Genomic DNA, 16,744 nt, shown 5'->3' with positions numbered 1-16,744 from the left:
CTTCCATCACTTGTTGTTGAAGTTGATAGCCTAAACAAATTTAAAGCTCAACTGGACAGGTATTTCGAACGAACGGAGGGGTGAAATGGGAGTGGTGTGTTTTTTTTTTTTTTTTTGGCTGATGCTGAATAAGCTTGCTTTCTTGCATCATATGCCTCTACTAATGCTAATGCTAATGCTAATAATATCTAATGTGTATTCAACGTTTACATTTGTATATAACGGGGTAACATCTAGTGAGAATAAATTATCATTATCGCCAAGTCTATGGTCCTTAAGGTTATTAAATAATGTATCGTAGTTCTTAATCCCAAATTGTATCGCTTGTCTAAAGGGTTTTATAATGCTATATACATGTGTGGCCAAGGATGAAAATGCCGAGTTTCTGTAGGAAACAATAGACCGAATAGGAAATCCGGTCTTGTGTAATTTTACCTGACCTAAAAGTGCAGGAATATTGTATGTTCCTGCTCAATATGTTCATATCAATATTTATAAAATAATAAGAGAAGCTTACCTCAATATAATACATAGAACACTTCCATATGATACTCTGCAGCAATTAAAACGAAAAAAATCGAAAATCTTTTTTTTTTTATCATTACAGCTCTGGTTCATACTATAAAATTCATTTTTAAAACTCTTATTGACTATTTCATTCAATTCCTTTCTCTCCAGTTATAACCTATCAATACACACAATTATGGGGGATGTTTTGAACAGCTTGGTGCAAAATTATATTAGATTAACACTAAGATACTCATCCCAAAGTTACCATATTTCTTTTCTAAAATATTGCCTTCAAAATATTTTAGAGGGTCAAAACAACTTCGTTCCAAAGTTTTCCAGGGTCAATATAAATCATAAAATTTCAGGCATAAAGCAACTAGCACTTGCCACATTGTGTAATATACTTGGTTAACTTCCAAGTTAAACTTCCCTTAAAATCTCGGTATTCTAATAAACGAAAATACCTTTCCCCAGGTTAGAAAACTTTGCAACAAATTAAAAAATTATCTACATCCTAGCAATTGGTCTGTACTGAAGGCCTCTATAGATTTGCGACGTGAAGCACAGGCCTCAGAAATAAAAAAACACACGCTAACAAATTGAATACATTATCGGGAGGGTCAAAGCACGTTCGTGTAAATTCTAACACATTGTCGTGAGCTTGCGACCTAATACATATGAGTTGGGTGATGACCCCTCCCCACATACACACAATGTGCTACCACAGAATACGTCAGCTTGTTCACGAACAGCCCTCTTTCCCAACATTGAATGAACTGACATATCAACAGGTTACAAATCTTTCCTTGTATATGCTATCACATGACCAGATTTCACTTTTATCCAAAGGGTTAAATTATAATTTACCATCTTGAAAACTACCTAAAAAACAGTGCGTAATTGATACTGAATTTGGACTTCGTAATGTTCCACAAAAAGATTTATTTATTCAACAAGTTAACCAAGTGGTGAACGTGACTTCCTAAATTGAATACACATGACAGTTCAGCTTTACACGAACTTCGGGAAAATAAAGACATTATTATACAGAGGGCAGATAAAGGAGATACTGTTGTAATACTCAATAAACATGATTATATTAATAAGTTAGATTCAATTGTTTCAGATACCTCCACTTATCTTGAAGTAGACCTGGCACTATTTACCAATTTGGTCAATCAATACAATAAAACGTTAACCAAGCATCGAAAAAATGACTACATTACTATGGCTCAGTTAAAGGAATTGAAGGCAGAACATACAATACTCCTGCACTTTTCAGTCAGGTAAAATTATACAAGACTGGATTTCCTATTCGGCCTATTGTTTCCTACAGAAAACTCATGTATATAGCATTATAAAACCTTTTAGACAGGCGATACAATTTGGGATTAAGAACTACGATACATTATTTAATAACCTTAAGGACTGTAGACTTTGTGATAATGATAATTTATTCTCACTAGATGTTACCCCGTTATATACGAATGGAAATGTTGAATACACATTAGATATTATTTGGGATATGTTAAATAATTCTATACCGATTAATTATATGAAGCTCCCTATTAAAGAAATTTTTCATTTAATTAAGTAGTATGCTACTGAAGCAGAGCATACTGCTGCTGGGTGCGTCCACAGGTGGCAGATAGTGGAACGACCTTCAGATATGGAGGTCAGCTGTGAATAACCAATAAATAGCTGCAGACCAAACCTGGGCTCAGCTGGCAGTATCCAGCAGGGCCCCTGCCTAGGGTTACAGGCTCTCATGCTCAGGATAACGAGCATTGGCCAATGGCAGAATCCACAGTTAGTAAACTGAGGAAGAAGGCAGATGAGCTACGATCTCAGAAGACAACGGTTGTTTTCAAGCAGAGGAACTTCTGGGAAGAGAGATGGTGTTCTCGGTAAACACACCCAGCAGAAGGCAATGGCAAACCACTGCTGTAAAATGCCAAGAATGTTATGGTCATGCATAATTTAAGAAAGGAAGACAACAGCATGAAGGGAATCTCAGTGTCTTCAGATGCAGGTACCTCGCTCTGTATGGATAACCATGGACTGTAGGTGGTCTAGTAAACTGTAAGCAGAACTAGCAGCAGCAGAAAATGGAAAGAAAAACAGGTATGAGTTGAAATTGGCTACTTAGAATGTGAGGACTCTTTTTCCAATGCGGCAACCTTGATAACGTAAAACAGGAAATGGAACGATTACAAATTAACATACTCGGGTTATGAGAGATCAGATGGAAAGAAAGCGGCGACTTCAAGACAGGGCAACAAAGAATGATTTATTCGGGAGAAGACGGACACGAAAGAGGAGTTGGAGTTTTGTTGGATAGGGCAACGTCTGAGAGCGTGTTAGGTTGGTGGGCTTTATCGGACAGAATACTGCTGGTCAAACTCAAAGGAAAACCTTTTGATATGGCCATCGTTCAGGTGTATGCTCCAACAGCAGAGAGTAGTGTAGCAGAACTAGAAAAGTTTTATGAGCAGCTGGAAACAGCAAGGAAACAATGCAAATCTCAGGAAATTATAATCATAATGAGACTTAAATGCAAAAGTAGGAAGTGAGCCAGATGGAGACATGATAGGAAGTTATGGATTGGGAAATCAAAATGAAAGAGGCGAAATCTGGGCACAGTGGTGCAAGATAAATCAACAAGTGATTACTAATACTTGGTTTAAAGAACATCCCAGGTGCACCTGGACATGGAAAAGTCCAAGAGACAATGTAAGAAATCAAATAAACTATATCACTATAAACAAATGCTTTAGGAACGCCATCCTTCAGGCAAAGCCATATCCAGGAGCAGACTGTGGAAGCAACCATGTACCAGTAATAGCCAAACTCCTGGTTAAGCTGAAAAAAACTGAAACAAAGCACAAGAACGGAATGTTTTCAATTTGATCTATTGCAGAAAGATGATGGCATCAGGAATGCATATGCTGAGGTGGTCAGAGGCAGGTATGAGACACTTGCAAATGAAGGAAACAGCAAATGGCATGCATTGAAGGAAGCCTTGACCAACACAGCATGTGAGATCATTCCAAAGAAAGAAAGGAAAAGTAAAAATTAATGGATGACGAGCAAAATCCTGAGCTTGATGAGGCAAAGGCAACAGATTTTTCCAAGATGCAGTGAAGAATATCGGAAGATGGACAAGGAAATTATGAGGGAATGCAAAGAGGCAAAAGAAGCATGATTAAATGAGCAGTGCCAAGAGATTGAAAAATATGAATGCTCAGAGCCAGCTACATTGTATAGGAAGATCAAGGAGTTGGGGGAATATAAGATCTGTCCAGCATCAGGCTGTATAAAAGCGAAGGACGGAACAGTAATCATGGATAAAGGCAAAGTTATGAACAGATGGACAGAATACATCGAAGAATTCTTTCAGGACGAATGTGGGGAAAAGCCAACAAGCCATAGACCCTAAAAGGTCAGGAAATACTGAAATCTGAAGTCAGGGCAGCTGTATCCTAATTGAAAAGTAATAAGGCAGCTGGACCAGATGCCATCATGACAGAAATGATAAGGGCTTTGGATGATTTTGGCATTGCAATAATAGCCAAGGTGTTAAATGAGATATATGAGAGTGGAGTGATACCAGAGGATCTTAGTAAATCCATATTCATGGCTCTGCCAAAGAAACCAGGGGCTATTGATTGTGAACTACATTGCAACATTAGCTTAATGAGTAATATTACTAAAATTCTTCTAAGAATAATATTGATGAGGATAAGAATAAAATAAAATAAATAAAAAAAGAAAAATAAATAAAATTTATGCAAAATACTGGAACATGAAATGCTATCTTCATGATAACGATAATGTCAGAGAGGGCTATTGAAATGCACAGAGAGAGAGAGAGAGAGAGAGAGAGAGAGAGAGAGACCTGTTTATGAGTTTCATTGATCTTACAAAGGCATTTGACAGGGTGAAACATGAACTCTTCAACATTCTAGACTGTTTAGACATAGATGGGAAAGACATAAGGATACTCAGAAACTTATACTGGGAACAAACAGCCAGCCTGAGAATTGGAAAAGACAGGGGTGAAAGACAGGGCTGTGTTTGCTCTCCAGACCTATTCAACCTCTACAGTGAGGAAATTATGAGAGGAACACATGGAATTGGAGGATTCGCATTTGGCAGACAGAATATAAACAACATCAGATATGCAGATGACATCGCTCTCATTGCCAAGACAGAAGAACTACAGGAACTTCTAGACAAAGTAGTGGAACAAAGTAGAAGGAAAGGCTTAACAATAAACATTAAAAAAAAAAAAGAGTGCATAGTTTCAGCAAAAAGAAAATTGTTCCCAAATGCATACTGAAAATAGGGAACAACATCATAAGACAAGTAGAGAAATACAATTATCTAGGGAGTTGGGTTACTAAAGATGGATGATCAGATAATGAAATCAAAAGACGGATTGGTATGGGCAAGGCCACGTTTCAGAAACTGGGCAACATACTAAAAGATAGGAAATTGTCAATGAAAATGAAAAACAGAATTTTGAACTGTTGTTATACCTGTCCTTACGTATGGTAATGAATGCTGGGCAATCTCCCAAGAAATGGCAAAGCATTTGGAGGCGGCAGAAATATGGTTTTATAGATGGATGCTCAGAATATCCTGGACTGAACATATCATGAATTTAGAGGTACTACAAAGAGCAGGAACGCAGAGATCATTACTGAGGAACATAAGAGAAAAGCAGCTGAAATTTTTTGGGCACATCACGAGGAAGGAAGATTTGGAGGAGATCATCACGACAGGCAAGGTGAATGGAAAGCGAAGCAGAGGAAGACAAAGAATAAACTATATTAGTAGTCTGACCAATTGGATGAATGTACAGAGTCTAGACCTGCTGAGAACAACAAAAGATTGAGAGCTGTGGAAGATCATGATCACCAACGTCCTTAACGAACACGGTACATAGAGAGTCAGTCTCTCTCTCTCTCTCTCTCTCTCTCTCTCTCTCTCTATGTTACTAAAATTCAGAGAGAGTCGAGGCCAACTATATCACCTTTCAAGACAAAGTATACGAACAAATTTTTGGTTTGCTGATGGGATTGAGATTGAGGGGCTTAATATCGGTGGCGCCTCCGTAGCCATGTAGAGCATCAGTGTGTAGCACACGCTTCTTGATTAGACCGGGGTTCAAGACCGTAACCGCCAAATACAGAGGATGCGGAAAGGTCAGGGAATGACCACCGCATATCCAGGGAGCAATATGGCCTTAGTTGCTAATGCTCCTAAAAAAAAAAAAAAAACCGAAAATAAAAATAATAGCTTAATACCAGAGGTATATCTCTCAACGATTGAGCGTATACATTTTATGCCTTTTCTACCCTATATCACATACTATGGGAGGTATTTAGATGTTCTAGTTATTACTGATAGTAGCACTATCCAAGACATTTTGCATTTGTTAAATAATATTTCACTCTAGACTCAAATTTACATCGGAAAGGGAGGGTACGGATACAAAGTCATTAAATTTTCTAAATTTCACGCTTACTTTGGACTCAAATAAAATCCAATTTAACATCTATCGTAAACCTACAAACACCGGCATGCTTCTACATTATAACAGCTATCACTCATTCTCCTACAAGAGATCTATTATCTTTAATCAATTTCTAAATGCCTATAAATATTCAATGACAGAATCTGCTTTGAGCTCAGAAATACAAATATTAACCAACAGAGTTTTAAACAGGGATTATCCTCTTGCTACAATAAACTGAATCAGGGTACAAGCTAGGGATAGGATACAAAATACTACATCAACCAACAATCATAATATTAAAAAATACTTTATTTCTGTCCGATATGTTGAACAGTGGCACAAACAACTTAATAGATTCTTTAAAGATACCGAATTTAAAATTGTGGCCAGGGCAATATGGAAACTACACACTATACTGAAAAATCGCTCAGTCCTTTCCTCATTTACAACACAAATAAATGACCTGGTATACATTTCTTGTGGTGATTGCAACTTGTCATACCAAGGTTCTACGCATTTTCCTCTGAATTTTTGTGTTAATCAACATGCAGCCTCAGTTCGTGCTTCTCGTTCAGCAGTGTTCAGAATAAGCCTTTCATTCCGTTAATGAAAACCATACTTTTTTATTTAACGAGCCAAAAATACTTAAGTGTCTAACATAATTATACCAGACTAATTGCAGGAACTGTCGAAATTAAATTACATGAGAATTCTGTTAATGTTCGCTGGCCATTTCTAATTTCCGATTCGTGGGCTTTTATGCACATGCGCAAAGACAAATAATCCCTATTTAAGTTTCATGCTCACTCCTATTCGTTCCTGTGTTCATGACATTGTCGTGATCACAGGTCGAAAAGCATTGTCAGCTTCAGGAAGGAAAATCGTTTTGAAATTTTTTCTTTTAATAAATTTATTTAATTTTTAATTGCGTTAGATTGATTTTTAATTGTGTGCTATTGATTTTTAATTATTTTTTACTGCAATGTAAATTTTCGATTTTTTTGTTTTAATTGCTGGAGAGTATCATACGGAAGTGTTCTACGTATTATATTGAGGTAAACTTCTCTTATTATTTTACAAACAATGGTTTTAATACATTTTTCATCTGAGGTGGCACAGTGGCATCACCTGTTCCATTCCACTTCCAGTGGTATCTTGTTCTTTGGATGCCATTACTATAATGAGTGATCAGTTGAATTTGACGCTCTTATTTTATTATATTGAGTTATTTTACTTTTCTGATTCAATTTTACTATTATTATCACTGCAAGTGACTCACATCATGTGAGTTACTTGCAGTGATAATATTATTTGTTATTTGTGATTTATTTGATTAACTGAGTTATAAAATACAGTGAGTTTTCAAGCAGTTTTAGTAAGTTACCCAAAATAAATATAATTAAAGGATAGTTACTTATCTTTCAAAATGAATAAAGTGAAGTTTTGTGCATTTTTTTCAAGAGGTTAATGGTTATTTAATCTGTAGTCAGTGCAACGTAGTTGTTGGTTTTTGTTGCAGTAATATAAAATATCAAGAGAAAATGAATCAAGAAGCAAGAGCCATTACACTCTTGTAATGAGTTAATAGTTGTAATGAGCATTTGTAATGGCAAGAGCCATTACAAATGCTCATTACAACTATTATGTAAGAAAACTCAAACATTTAAAAGTATCTTATAAGACCTGGAACACTCATTAAAAGGATCTCAACCAGATATTAATTCTAAAGCTTCAGATGCCAGTCTGAATTCTGCTACACTGTCCTGTATTATAAATGAGAATTCATAATTTATTCCCAAATTATGAATTTGGAATAAACCAGGGTGTAACTTCATTTATGACAGAATTTTGTGAAGTAAGAAAAGAAATGACAGCAAATGGACAATGTCAATTAGATCAACTCTATGCACTTCATAAAAAACTTTCAAAAAAATAAGTACTCTATTCAATAAATCTTTGAAAAATAAGTATGAAATATTTCTTGAGAAAAGGGAAAGTTTGTTAGAAGAGCTTTCAGACTGCCAATCACAAAATGGCAAGCTATTATCTCAAATCATAGATTTAATCAGACTTCATACAAGAATATTTTATGATTAAAAAAAGATAATTCATTTGTCTATAGTTATAAAGCTAGTGTTAGAAAATTATATAAAGTGGATATCATAAGAAAATACTTTTACTTACAAACGACGCAAACTTTGAAGTTTTTTAAATGCTCCTGCAGGAATTCTAGATAGCTTATTGTTATGTAAAAACCTAAAAATAAAAAAATAAAATACCATCATAAGTATTATTATAAAGATAAAGGTCACTATCACTGCATCACTTTATCCATGTGTTACAAACAAATACCATATAATTTTAAGATTTAATAAGTACTTCTCATCTCCCTAATATTACTGAAGTTTTATAAAAATTAGTATTAATATTAACTATCTGGTGTAAGGAAGCCCAAGCTTTTGTTGCACCAGCCAAAAAATAAAATAAAATACAATAAAAAAGAATAAAATAAATTATCTATGTGATTGCATGCTCACGTAGGTACATATCCAGTGGCAGATTACAGCATTTGCCCAATGCTGTAATCTTTTACTGTTTGTGGAGGCAACTTATTCCAGTAATTAACAACTCAGTGGCCAAAAGAACTCTCCTTACAATTTGACCTAAATTTATAACTACTAAACTCTCTTTCCTCATAATTTGAATTTATATTCCCTAGTTCTGGAATCATTTATAACTGCAAAATTTTCACTGTTTTGAAATGATATCGTCTTTATTTTCTCCCCTTCGAGCTTATAGACCTCTAAGGTGCCTAATTACCAAGCTCTGTAGCCTACATATTCAAAACCTTTCCTCATATGGATGCTCTTTTTGCCAATCTCACCAGGCTTGTCGCCCATTTTTGAACACTTTCAAGAACCTCGATAACTTTTTATAGGCGCCATCCCCATATTTGGACACAGTGTTTAAAATGCAATCTTAAAACTGTTTTTGTACAGAGGGATTATGACTTACCTGTTTAAAAGCAAATGTTCAATAGCTCATTGATAGAACCCTGCACCATGAGCCTGCACTGCACAAAAAACATCATGTCTGCCCATATCCCTGTCTTCATCTACTTTTTATTTAATTCAACCCCACCATGTCATTTTGGAGTTGCTATTCCACAAGTGTAAGACCTTGCATTTTTCTTTGCATTAATGATTTCAACATCAAAGGAATGACCATTGATGGTCATTTAAGAAAGCCAGTAACAATAGAGGTTCCAGTATTGATCCCTGGGGGAAAGGCTTACTTATGTTAGCACAATCTAAAGAGTAACCATTAATCACACCCTCTGCCACTTGCCCTGCAGCTGCACTGTGATTCCAACATGTTTCAGCTTGTAGTAACTTCTTATGTGGGACTGAGTCAAATTCTTTGGTAAAATATAAATGAATACTGTCAAAATTGTTTCCTACATCTGGGTCACAAGTGACTGTCAATATAGCTAACCAAGATGGTTAAACATGAGTTTTCCTCTACAAAACTGTGTTGTGTTTTCTTCAGAATTCTGTTTCTATTTAAATGATCCTATATGGCACTCACTATCATTGCCACTGTCACAAAGCAATTCATAATTGCGATGAATGCAAGTCGGGAAGCAATTCACGACTTACACATGCATTGAGTTTGAATCATGATATCCTTGAATGATGTATTCAAAGTGGATTTTGTAGCAACCTTTATTAATGTAAGAATTAACTTTATGAAATATTATAATAATTAAATTAACAAAATGTTGCAGTAATTAACAAATTAATTAATCAAATTTTCAGTATCTACTTATTATTATTATTATTAGCCATATGGTGCAAGGAAGCTTGAGGCTTATGCTGCACTAGCCAAAAAAAAAAAAAAAAATTCTGAATTACCCTGAGAGAGAGAGAGAAGTAGAAGGGAATAACCAATTAAAAGAAGAATAATGATATCCAGCTCAGGCCCCTGGGCATGCCAAGCCATACTCACCAGATGTGAGCCCCTGGAGTTATGATAATGAAGCCAAAAATTTGTCAACTACTGGACTTAAGAATTTAAACTTACAAGATACTGAAAACTGGTATCTTCTTTTTTACCAGTTTTAGCTTTACAAAATGCATGAATTTAATTTTAAAAATATCACAGAAAATAACTTCGAAAATTACAGAAATTAAATTTAAGATATTTAAGAAATTAAGCAAAAGCAAAAATTAATCAATTGAATTCTTTAACCAAACCGGTGATCCTTTAGAATATAATCCACCAAACAATAGGGCAATGCAAGATGGGGCCCACTCTCTATGGCTGCCAGTTGATCAGTTGAGTTAATTGAGCATAAGATCAGTTATTTGTATTCATTTTGAACTGCAATGCTGCAGTTCAAAATGGCAAATGCAAATGGCAAATTCAAGTTCTGTTAAACTCAAAGTTAGCTTCAAAAACACACAAGATATTGCAATAAGTACTTACATAAAGCATTAAGTTCTTCATCAACACACCAATGTCAATTGTTGTTTGAGTGGTGCTTAGGTAATATAAATATATTAAAAGGAGGAATGAAGCATGCACTTCTGCCTATGTGAAAACTAATATCTTTATTTTCAATCATATTCTTAGATGGTACTCAGATATTTCATCGTGTATGCTAAATCTTTGGTTGCTCTGTTCTTTGTAACAGTGAAGTAGCAATGATGGCAATCACTGAGGCAATGATAGGACTGCACCATGAAATGTATGTTGCCATCTTACATAATTTTAAATTGGAAATAAACAGATATTTAGTTCTCATATTGATAGAAATACTTCATTCCTTTGTTTAAGAAAAACAATTCCATGGTTTTCAGTTTAAAAATGTCAAAGTGATGTCTCTGGCATTTTTCAATCATGAAGATCACAAGTATACTTTCTCGAAGGTGATTTGGAGAATTAGACATTCTATCACAAGGTTCTAGCATGTAATGCATTACTTGGTCAGAAGGATATACCAATAACAACAATGAGAAAAATAGTATCCGGCTCCTTCACCATGATAATGCATTTTTTTACGCTTTATATAATTGCAGAAAATTCTGTACTGAATAGAGCCAGTGTTTGTTATGTAGGGTATTCATTCAATGAACACTGCTTTGGCAACATGAAAAAGTTCTTGGATTAGTTGTTAGATAATAGAAAGAAAAAGAAGACTGTATGGCATTAAATGTCACAAGCAAATGAGTTAAAGGATAAAATAACTACCACTGAACATTATCTATATTTCTTTTTGACTGCTGCTGAGATTTCTCTTCTGTTTTTGTCAATTAAAAAAAAAGGAGTTTAATAAGAGCTTAAAACATTAGGGCATTTTATTTTGCTTTATTATGGAGAAAAATGAATTTTATATATATAAAAAAACACAAGTATTTTCAAGCTTTACCAACAAGAAAATGCTTTATCATGCATTTTCTCATATGGTCATAGTAAAACACCTTACAAAAAAAAAAAAAAAAAAAAAACACCCATTCATAGTGACCCATATACTCTCTAAAATCTTTCAGTTGTAATCAGATACTGATTACTCACAGGAAATTCTTCAAGAAGGAAGTAGCTTTACTAAGTTTATATTTATGATAACCAAGGAACTTTGAACCAGTTGATATTCCACCAACAGACTAATAGTGCCATGTCTGCATGATATTTTCTGAGGACTTTAAAAAAAAAAAAAGTAAATTTTACATGAAGGACCATTATATAAACAAGTTCTGGTTACTTATCAGCAAATAAATAAACAAATGTCACTGTATAAACTTGTTAGTAAAATACCAAGGAAAAAAAAAAAAAAGAAAAAAAAGAAGACATCTATAAGGAAAAATTTGATACTATTTCACATTAGCAGTGAAAGCTTTCTTGCATGATAATGAAGTATAAACATGGAAGGGAAATAAAGTTCAACCATTAAGTGTAACTTCAATTTAGCCTTCACACATTACAAATAAGCTCATCTTTCTATCTGTTTACCAAGTAGCAAATTGTTTCAAACTCTAAACATACTTTTCCTAGTGAAAAAGCACTTGGGGCATTCAAAATTGCTCATAAGGCAATGCAAATACTGGATGTGATATAAAATAAGGCAATGTAAATACTGGATGTGATATTATTATTATTAATAATATTATCACTAGCATATGGTGCAAGGAAGCCTGAGGCTTATGCTGCAGCCAAAAAAAAAAAAATTTCTGAATTGCCCCGAGAGGGAGAGAGAGAGAGAGAGAGAGAGAGAGAGAGAGAGAGAGAGAGAGAGAGAGAGAGAGAGAGAGAGAGAGAGAGAGAGTCAGAATCACCAAGAGCATGTAACAAGGAATAAAGAAAGAGGAGAACAAGTTAAAATTCAGTATTTCAAAGTTCAAGTATTTCAAATATAAGCAAAAAGGCCTATGTACTCTGGATTCATATTCACTAAAGTATTGTCCACAGAGCAAAACAGAAAGAAAGGAAATAACAGGTTGGTTTTTTTACCTGCAACCTGTTATTTCCTTTCTTTCCATTTTGCTCTGTGGCATAATACCTTATTGAAGTATTTCAAATGCCTGATTATGAATATTGCTACCAATTCGTCCTTTTCACTGCGAGTATGCAAAATTTCAGAGTTAAGAGATCACGCCTTTCAGCACTCACTGGGGTGGTTTCATCAGTGAGTGAGTAGGGTGTTCTTTTAACTCTGAAATCTTGATGTGCACTATTAGTCTCAGTTGATGAAATATCAACTGATATTAATTGAATTTGAGACCTCAGTTAATATGCTGATCCAGATAATGGTAATAATTTTCTGATTCTCCATATAGAAAAGTGTTTTCCTTAAAATTTATTCTGTAAGAGAGTAGCACTAGTTATAAGATTCATTATCAATGCTGTGAAGAGCATTAATGATGAATTCTGTAATAACTGTCTATTGGTCAGAATGGTGGAAGGACCTAGATAGGATGAAAGCTATCCAGTGGATAATGTGAACTACATAATACAGTGGATAATCTTAACTACATGCTCCCAAAATTTGAAGTATGCTACTATCTAATAATATTACCTGTAATTCTGCCCGGACATGATAAAAAGGTAAAATGCAGCCATTAATCAACCCACTGCAGGATGGAAGCCTCCTCAACAATTCATGCTGAGAGAAATGGACCATAATCTGCCACACTGGTCCAGTGCAGGTTGGCAGATCGACCGTATTCAGCAGTCAGGGGCTTGAACCCCCGTCTACTCAAAGAGCGTGTGCTACTGCACTCCCGCTCCTGACCACTCGGCTACCGAGGCCTTACGGAGGACTCCCTCTATCATGCCCCAGACATGATAGAGGGAGTATATCTTGAGAGCCTTGTCAATCAATTCAGCCCTAGAAAGATCGTGCAAGGCGCATAGGGTAGAATTTTTCTCAGCATGGTTTGTGCTTGTTAACAGGAGAGACTTAGAATATCATCCACTGGTGATATTCAGGCTTATGTTACTCATCTGTGGACAAATTCAATGGAAAAGTTTGATAAAAACTTGAGCAGTTGCTCTTGACATTTCAAAGGCTTTTGATCATGTTTGGCATAAAGATCTAAATAAGCTTCCATCTTCTGGTTTGCCAACTGTTTTTTGTAACTGGGTATCCAGTTTTCTCTGACCTCTCACTGAGGGTGATAGTAAATAGCTCTGTCTTCTAACTTCTCCACTAATGCTGGTGTTACCCAAGATTCAGTTCTTTCTCCCACTCTTTTCTTCTTCTATATTAATGATCTTCTTCCATTGACTGGAAATCCTATCCATAGTTTTGCTGATGATGGCACATTGCATTCCACCTTCTAGAGAAACCTTGCCCTGCATAAACAGCTTCGACTTCTCAAATATCTGTTACCAATTCCTTAAATGCCGATCTCCAGGTAATTCTCCAGTGGGGCAAAAAGAACTTTAGTTGATTTCAATAAAATCCAGTCCTGCCTTATATCTCACAAAAAACGATTCCTCTGCTCATCTTTGATGATAATCTGATTTCTAAGCAAGATCATATATCTCTATTGGGAATTAACCAGACTTCTAATTTCTCTCATCATAAGCACATTACAAATATTGCTTCCTCAGCATCTAAAAAACTGTTTTTTTTTTTTTACTCTCAGTGTTACTTTTCTTCCAAACAGCTGTTCAATCTGTACAAATCGCAAATCCGCCATACTATAGAATATTGTTCCCATATCAGAGCAGAGCACCCAAAACCTCTCTTAGGCTTCTAGATTCCATTCAAACAAAAATTCGAGTCTGATGTCAACAAGTAGTAGTGGCATGTGATGCAAGAAAGCAAGTGTATGAGCTTATGCAGCATCAGCCAAAAAAAAAAAAAAAAAAAATCACACCATTCACCCCAAATGCCTGTCCAGTTCCTCCTTAAATTTATTTAACCTATCAACTACCACAACAACAGATGGAAGTTTGTTCCAGCAATTAACTACCCGCTGGCTAAAGGCAAATTTCTGCACATCTATTCTACATCTGTCTTTTCTTAATTTGAATTTATGCCCCCTTAGGTTCGTAATCTGAGCAAGAGGAAGAATCCCGTCAGTATTCAGCTTGCTCAATCCTTTTAAGGCCTTATACACCTCAATCAGATCACCATGCAGGTGCCTAGTCTCCAGCCACTGCAATATGCAGAACTTAAGCCTCTCCTGGTAAGAGGATCCCTTCATTCCCCTCACCAATCTTGTTACTCTTCTCTGTACACACCCAAGCAAATCTACATCCTTCTAAAATGAGGCCTCTAGACCTGTACGCAGTACTCAAGGCATGGCCTAACCATTGCCTTATACAGAGGGACAATCACCTCCTTTTCCCTGATAGCAAAATTCCTATATATATCATTGACAAAACCCTATGACCTGCCCTGGCAGCCTGTCTGCATTGCTCAGAAAACTTCATATCTGATTGCACAATTACTCCCAGGTCTTTTTCATTTTCTACCACCTTAAGTGTAGTACCACGCAGTTGGTACATTTCTCTTGGGTTACATCTACCCATATGCAGTACTTTGCATTTGTCAAGGTTAAACTTCAGTTCCCACTTCTCAGCCCATCTGCCCAAATTTTCTAGATCCTGTTGCAGTAACACACTGCCATTACTGTTATTAACAACCCTGCCAAACTTTGTATCATCTGCGAACTTCGACACTAAGCCTGATATACCTTCATCAATATCATTGATAAATATACAAAACAACAGTGGACCCAACACCGAACCGTGTGGGACTCCACTAATAACATTAGTCCAAGAAGAGCAGTACCCATTGATTACCATCCTCTGTCTTCTCCCACTCAACCATCCTTTTATCCATTGTAGCAACTTACCCTTAATACCATTCTGCTCCAATTTGTACAATAGTCTTCCATGCGCAACAGTGTCAAAAGCTTTCCTGAAATCCAAAATATATGATATCAAAATTATTTTTTGCATCCAGTTCCTTTGTAACCACATCATAATATCCTATCAAATTTGTCAGACAAGACTTTCCCTTAACAAACCCATGCTGTGTCTGAATTATTGCTGCAGTCTTGTCTAGATGATCCTGGAATGCATCTTTAACCAGCGACTCCATTATTTTACCAGGAACAGAAGTTAAACTAACTGGTCTGTAATTATTCGTGTCACCCTTCGATCCCCCTTTGTGAATTGGGGATACATTTGCATATATCCAGTCCGTGGGACCTCCTCTGAGTCCAAGGATGCTCTCATAATTATGGCTAAGTGTTTGCTTAGTTGCTTTGCTGCCTCCTTTAATATAACTGAATAGATCCCATCCTCCCCAGTTGCCTTTCTTACGTTTAACTTCAATAATTTCTCCTCCACTTTGCTTTCAGTTATTACAAAATCATTAAGCATCCTGCTACAATTTGATAACCTTCTGCTATTTTCAAACCTTAATAACTCCTCATGTGTGAATGTAGATGCAAAATACTCATTCAGTTTGTTTGCTATTTGAGCAGGATCATCAACAATCAAACCATCGATATCAAGTGGACATATCAGATTCATCCCCTTCCTTTTAGAGTTTATATAATTAGAGAAATCCTTGCTGTTTTTCTTAGCCTTTGCCAAAGATTTCTTGTAATCTGCCTTCGCCTGCCTAACCTCCTTTGTGACCTGAATCCAGACTAGCTTATATCTGCCATAGGCTTCTGAGTCGCTTGATAATTTATATGCATCCCATGCATTTTTCTTCTCTTTTCTTTTCTTCTACTGCACTAAATAAAAAATATATTGCTATTTAGTTAAAATGTGTTGTTACACTAACCATACTATTGTTTGCCTTTTTGGGGTATCAATGGTGGGTATGGGGCACCACAAAGATCTGAAGGCTCGGTGATGAAATATTCATGAGATTTGAGATATACAGCAGTTAAAAGAAACAAGTAAAATCTCTCCTTTTTGCAACTTAGAGCACCCAACTGATACCTTTAACCATGAATAGTCTCCATAATGAGATCGGGACACTAATTAGCAAACCTAATTTGCTTATTGATGTGTACAAAATGAGGCAATGCACTACTTGTACAATAATGATTTGCAACTCGCATAGCATGAGAGCTTTCACCTTAAATTTACTTCAGTTTCTTTTATCTGCTATACCAGTTTACATGTCACATATTGTGGCTAGACCTGCAAAACCCATCACTGGGTTGTGCAGGTCTT

At 35.7% G+C, this 16,744-nt stretch overlaps 1 protein-coding gene across 3 annotated transcripts in view; it reads right to left on the bottom strand.

The window, feature by feature from the left end:
• Positions 1 to 16,744, bottom strand: part of Pxn (Peroxidasin) — a 247,354-nt gene that overhangs the window by 142,051 nt on the left and 88,559 nt on the right. For all 3 annotated transcript variants that reach the window (XM_090371255.1, XM_090371256.1, XM_090371257.1), the window contains one exon: positions 8,219 to 8,290. In XM_090371255.1, the coding sequence (XP_090227381.1) occupies positions 8,219 to 8,290 (72 nt within the window). The remainder of the gene's footprint in view (positions 1 to 8,218; positions 8,291 to 16,744) is intronic.

This window comes from Mastigoproctus giganteus, chromosome 4 (assembly GCF_048544385.1).
Source record: "Mastigoproctus giganteus isolate SK-2022 chromosome 4, ASM4854438v1, whole genome shotgun sequence".
NCBI classification, from domain to species: Eukaryota; Metazoa; Arthropoda; class Arachnida; order Uropygi; family Thelyphonidae; genus Mastigoproctus; species Mastigoproctus giganteus.
This window is presented reverse-complemented; position numbering and strand designations above follow the sequence as displayed.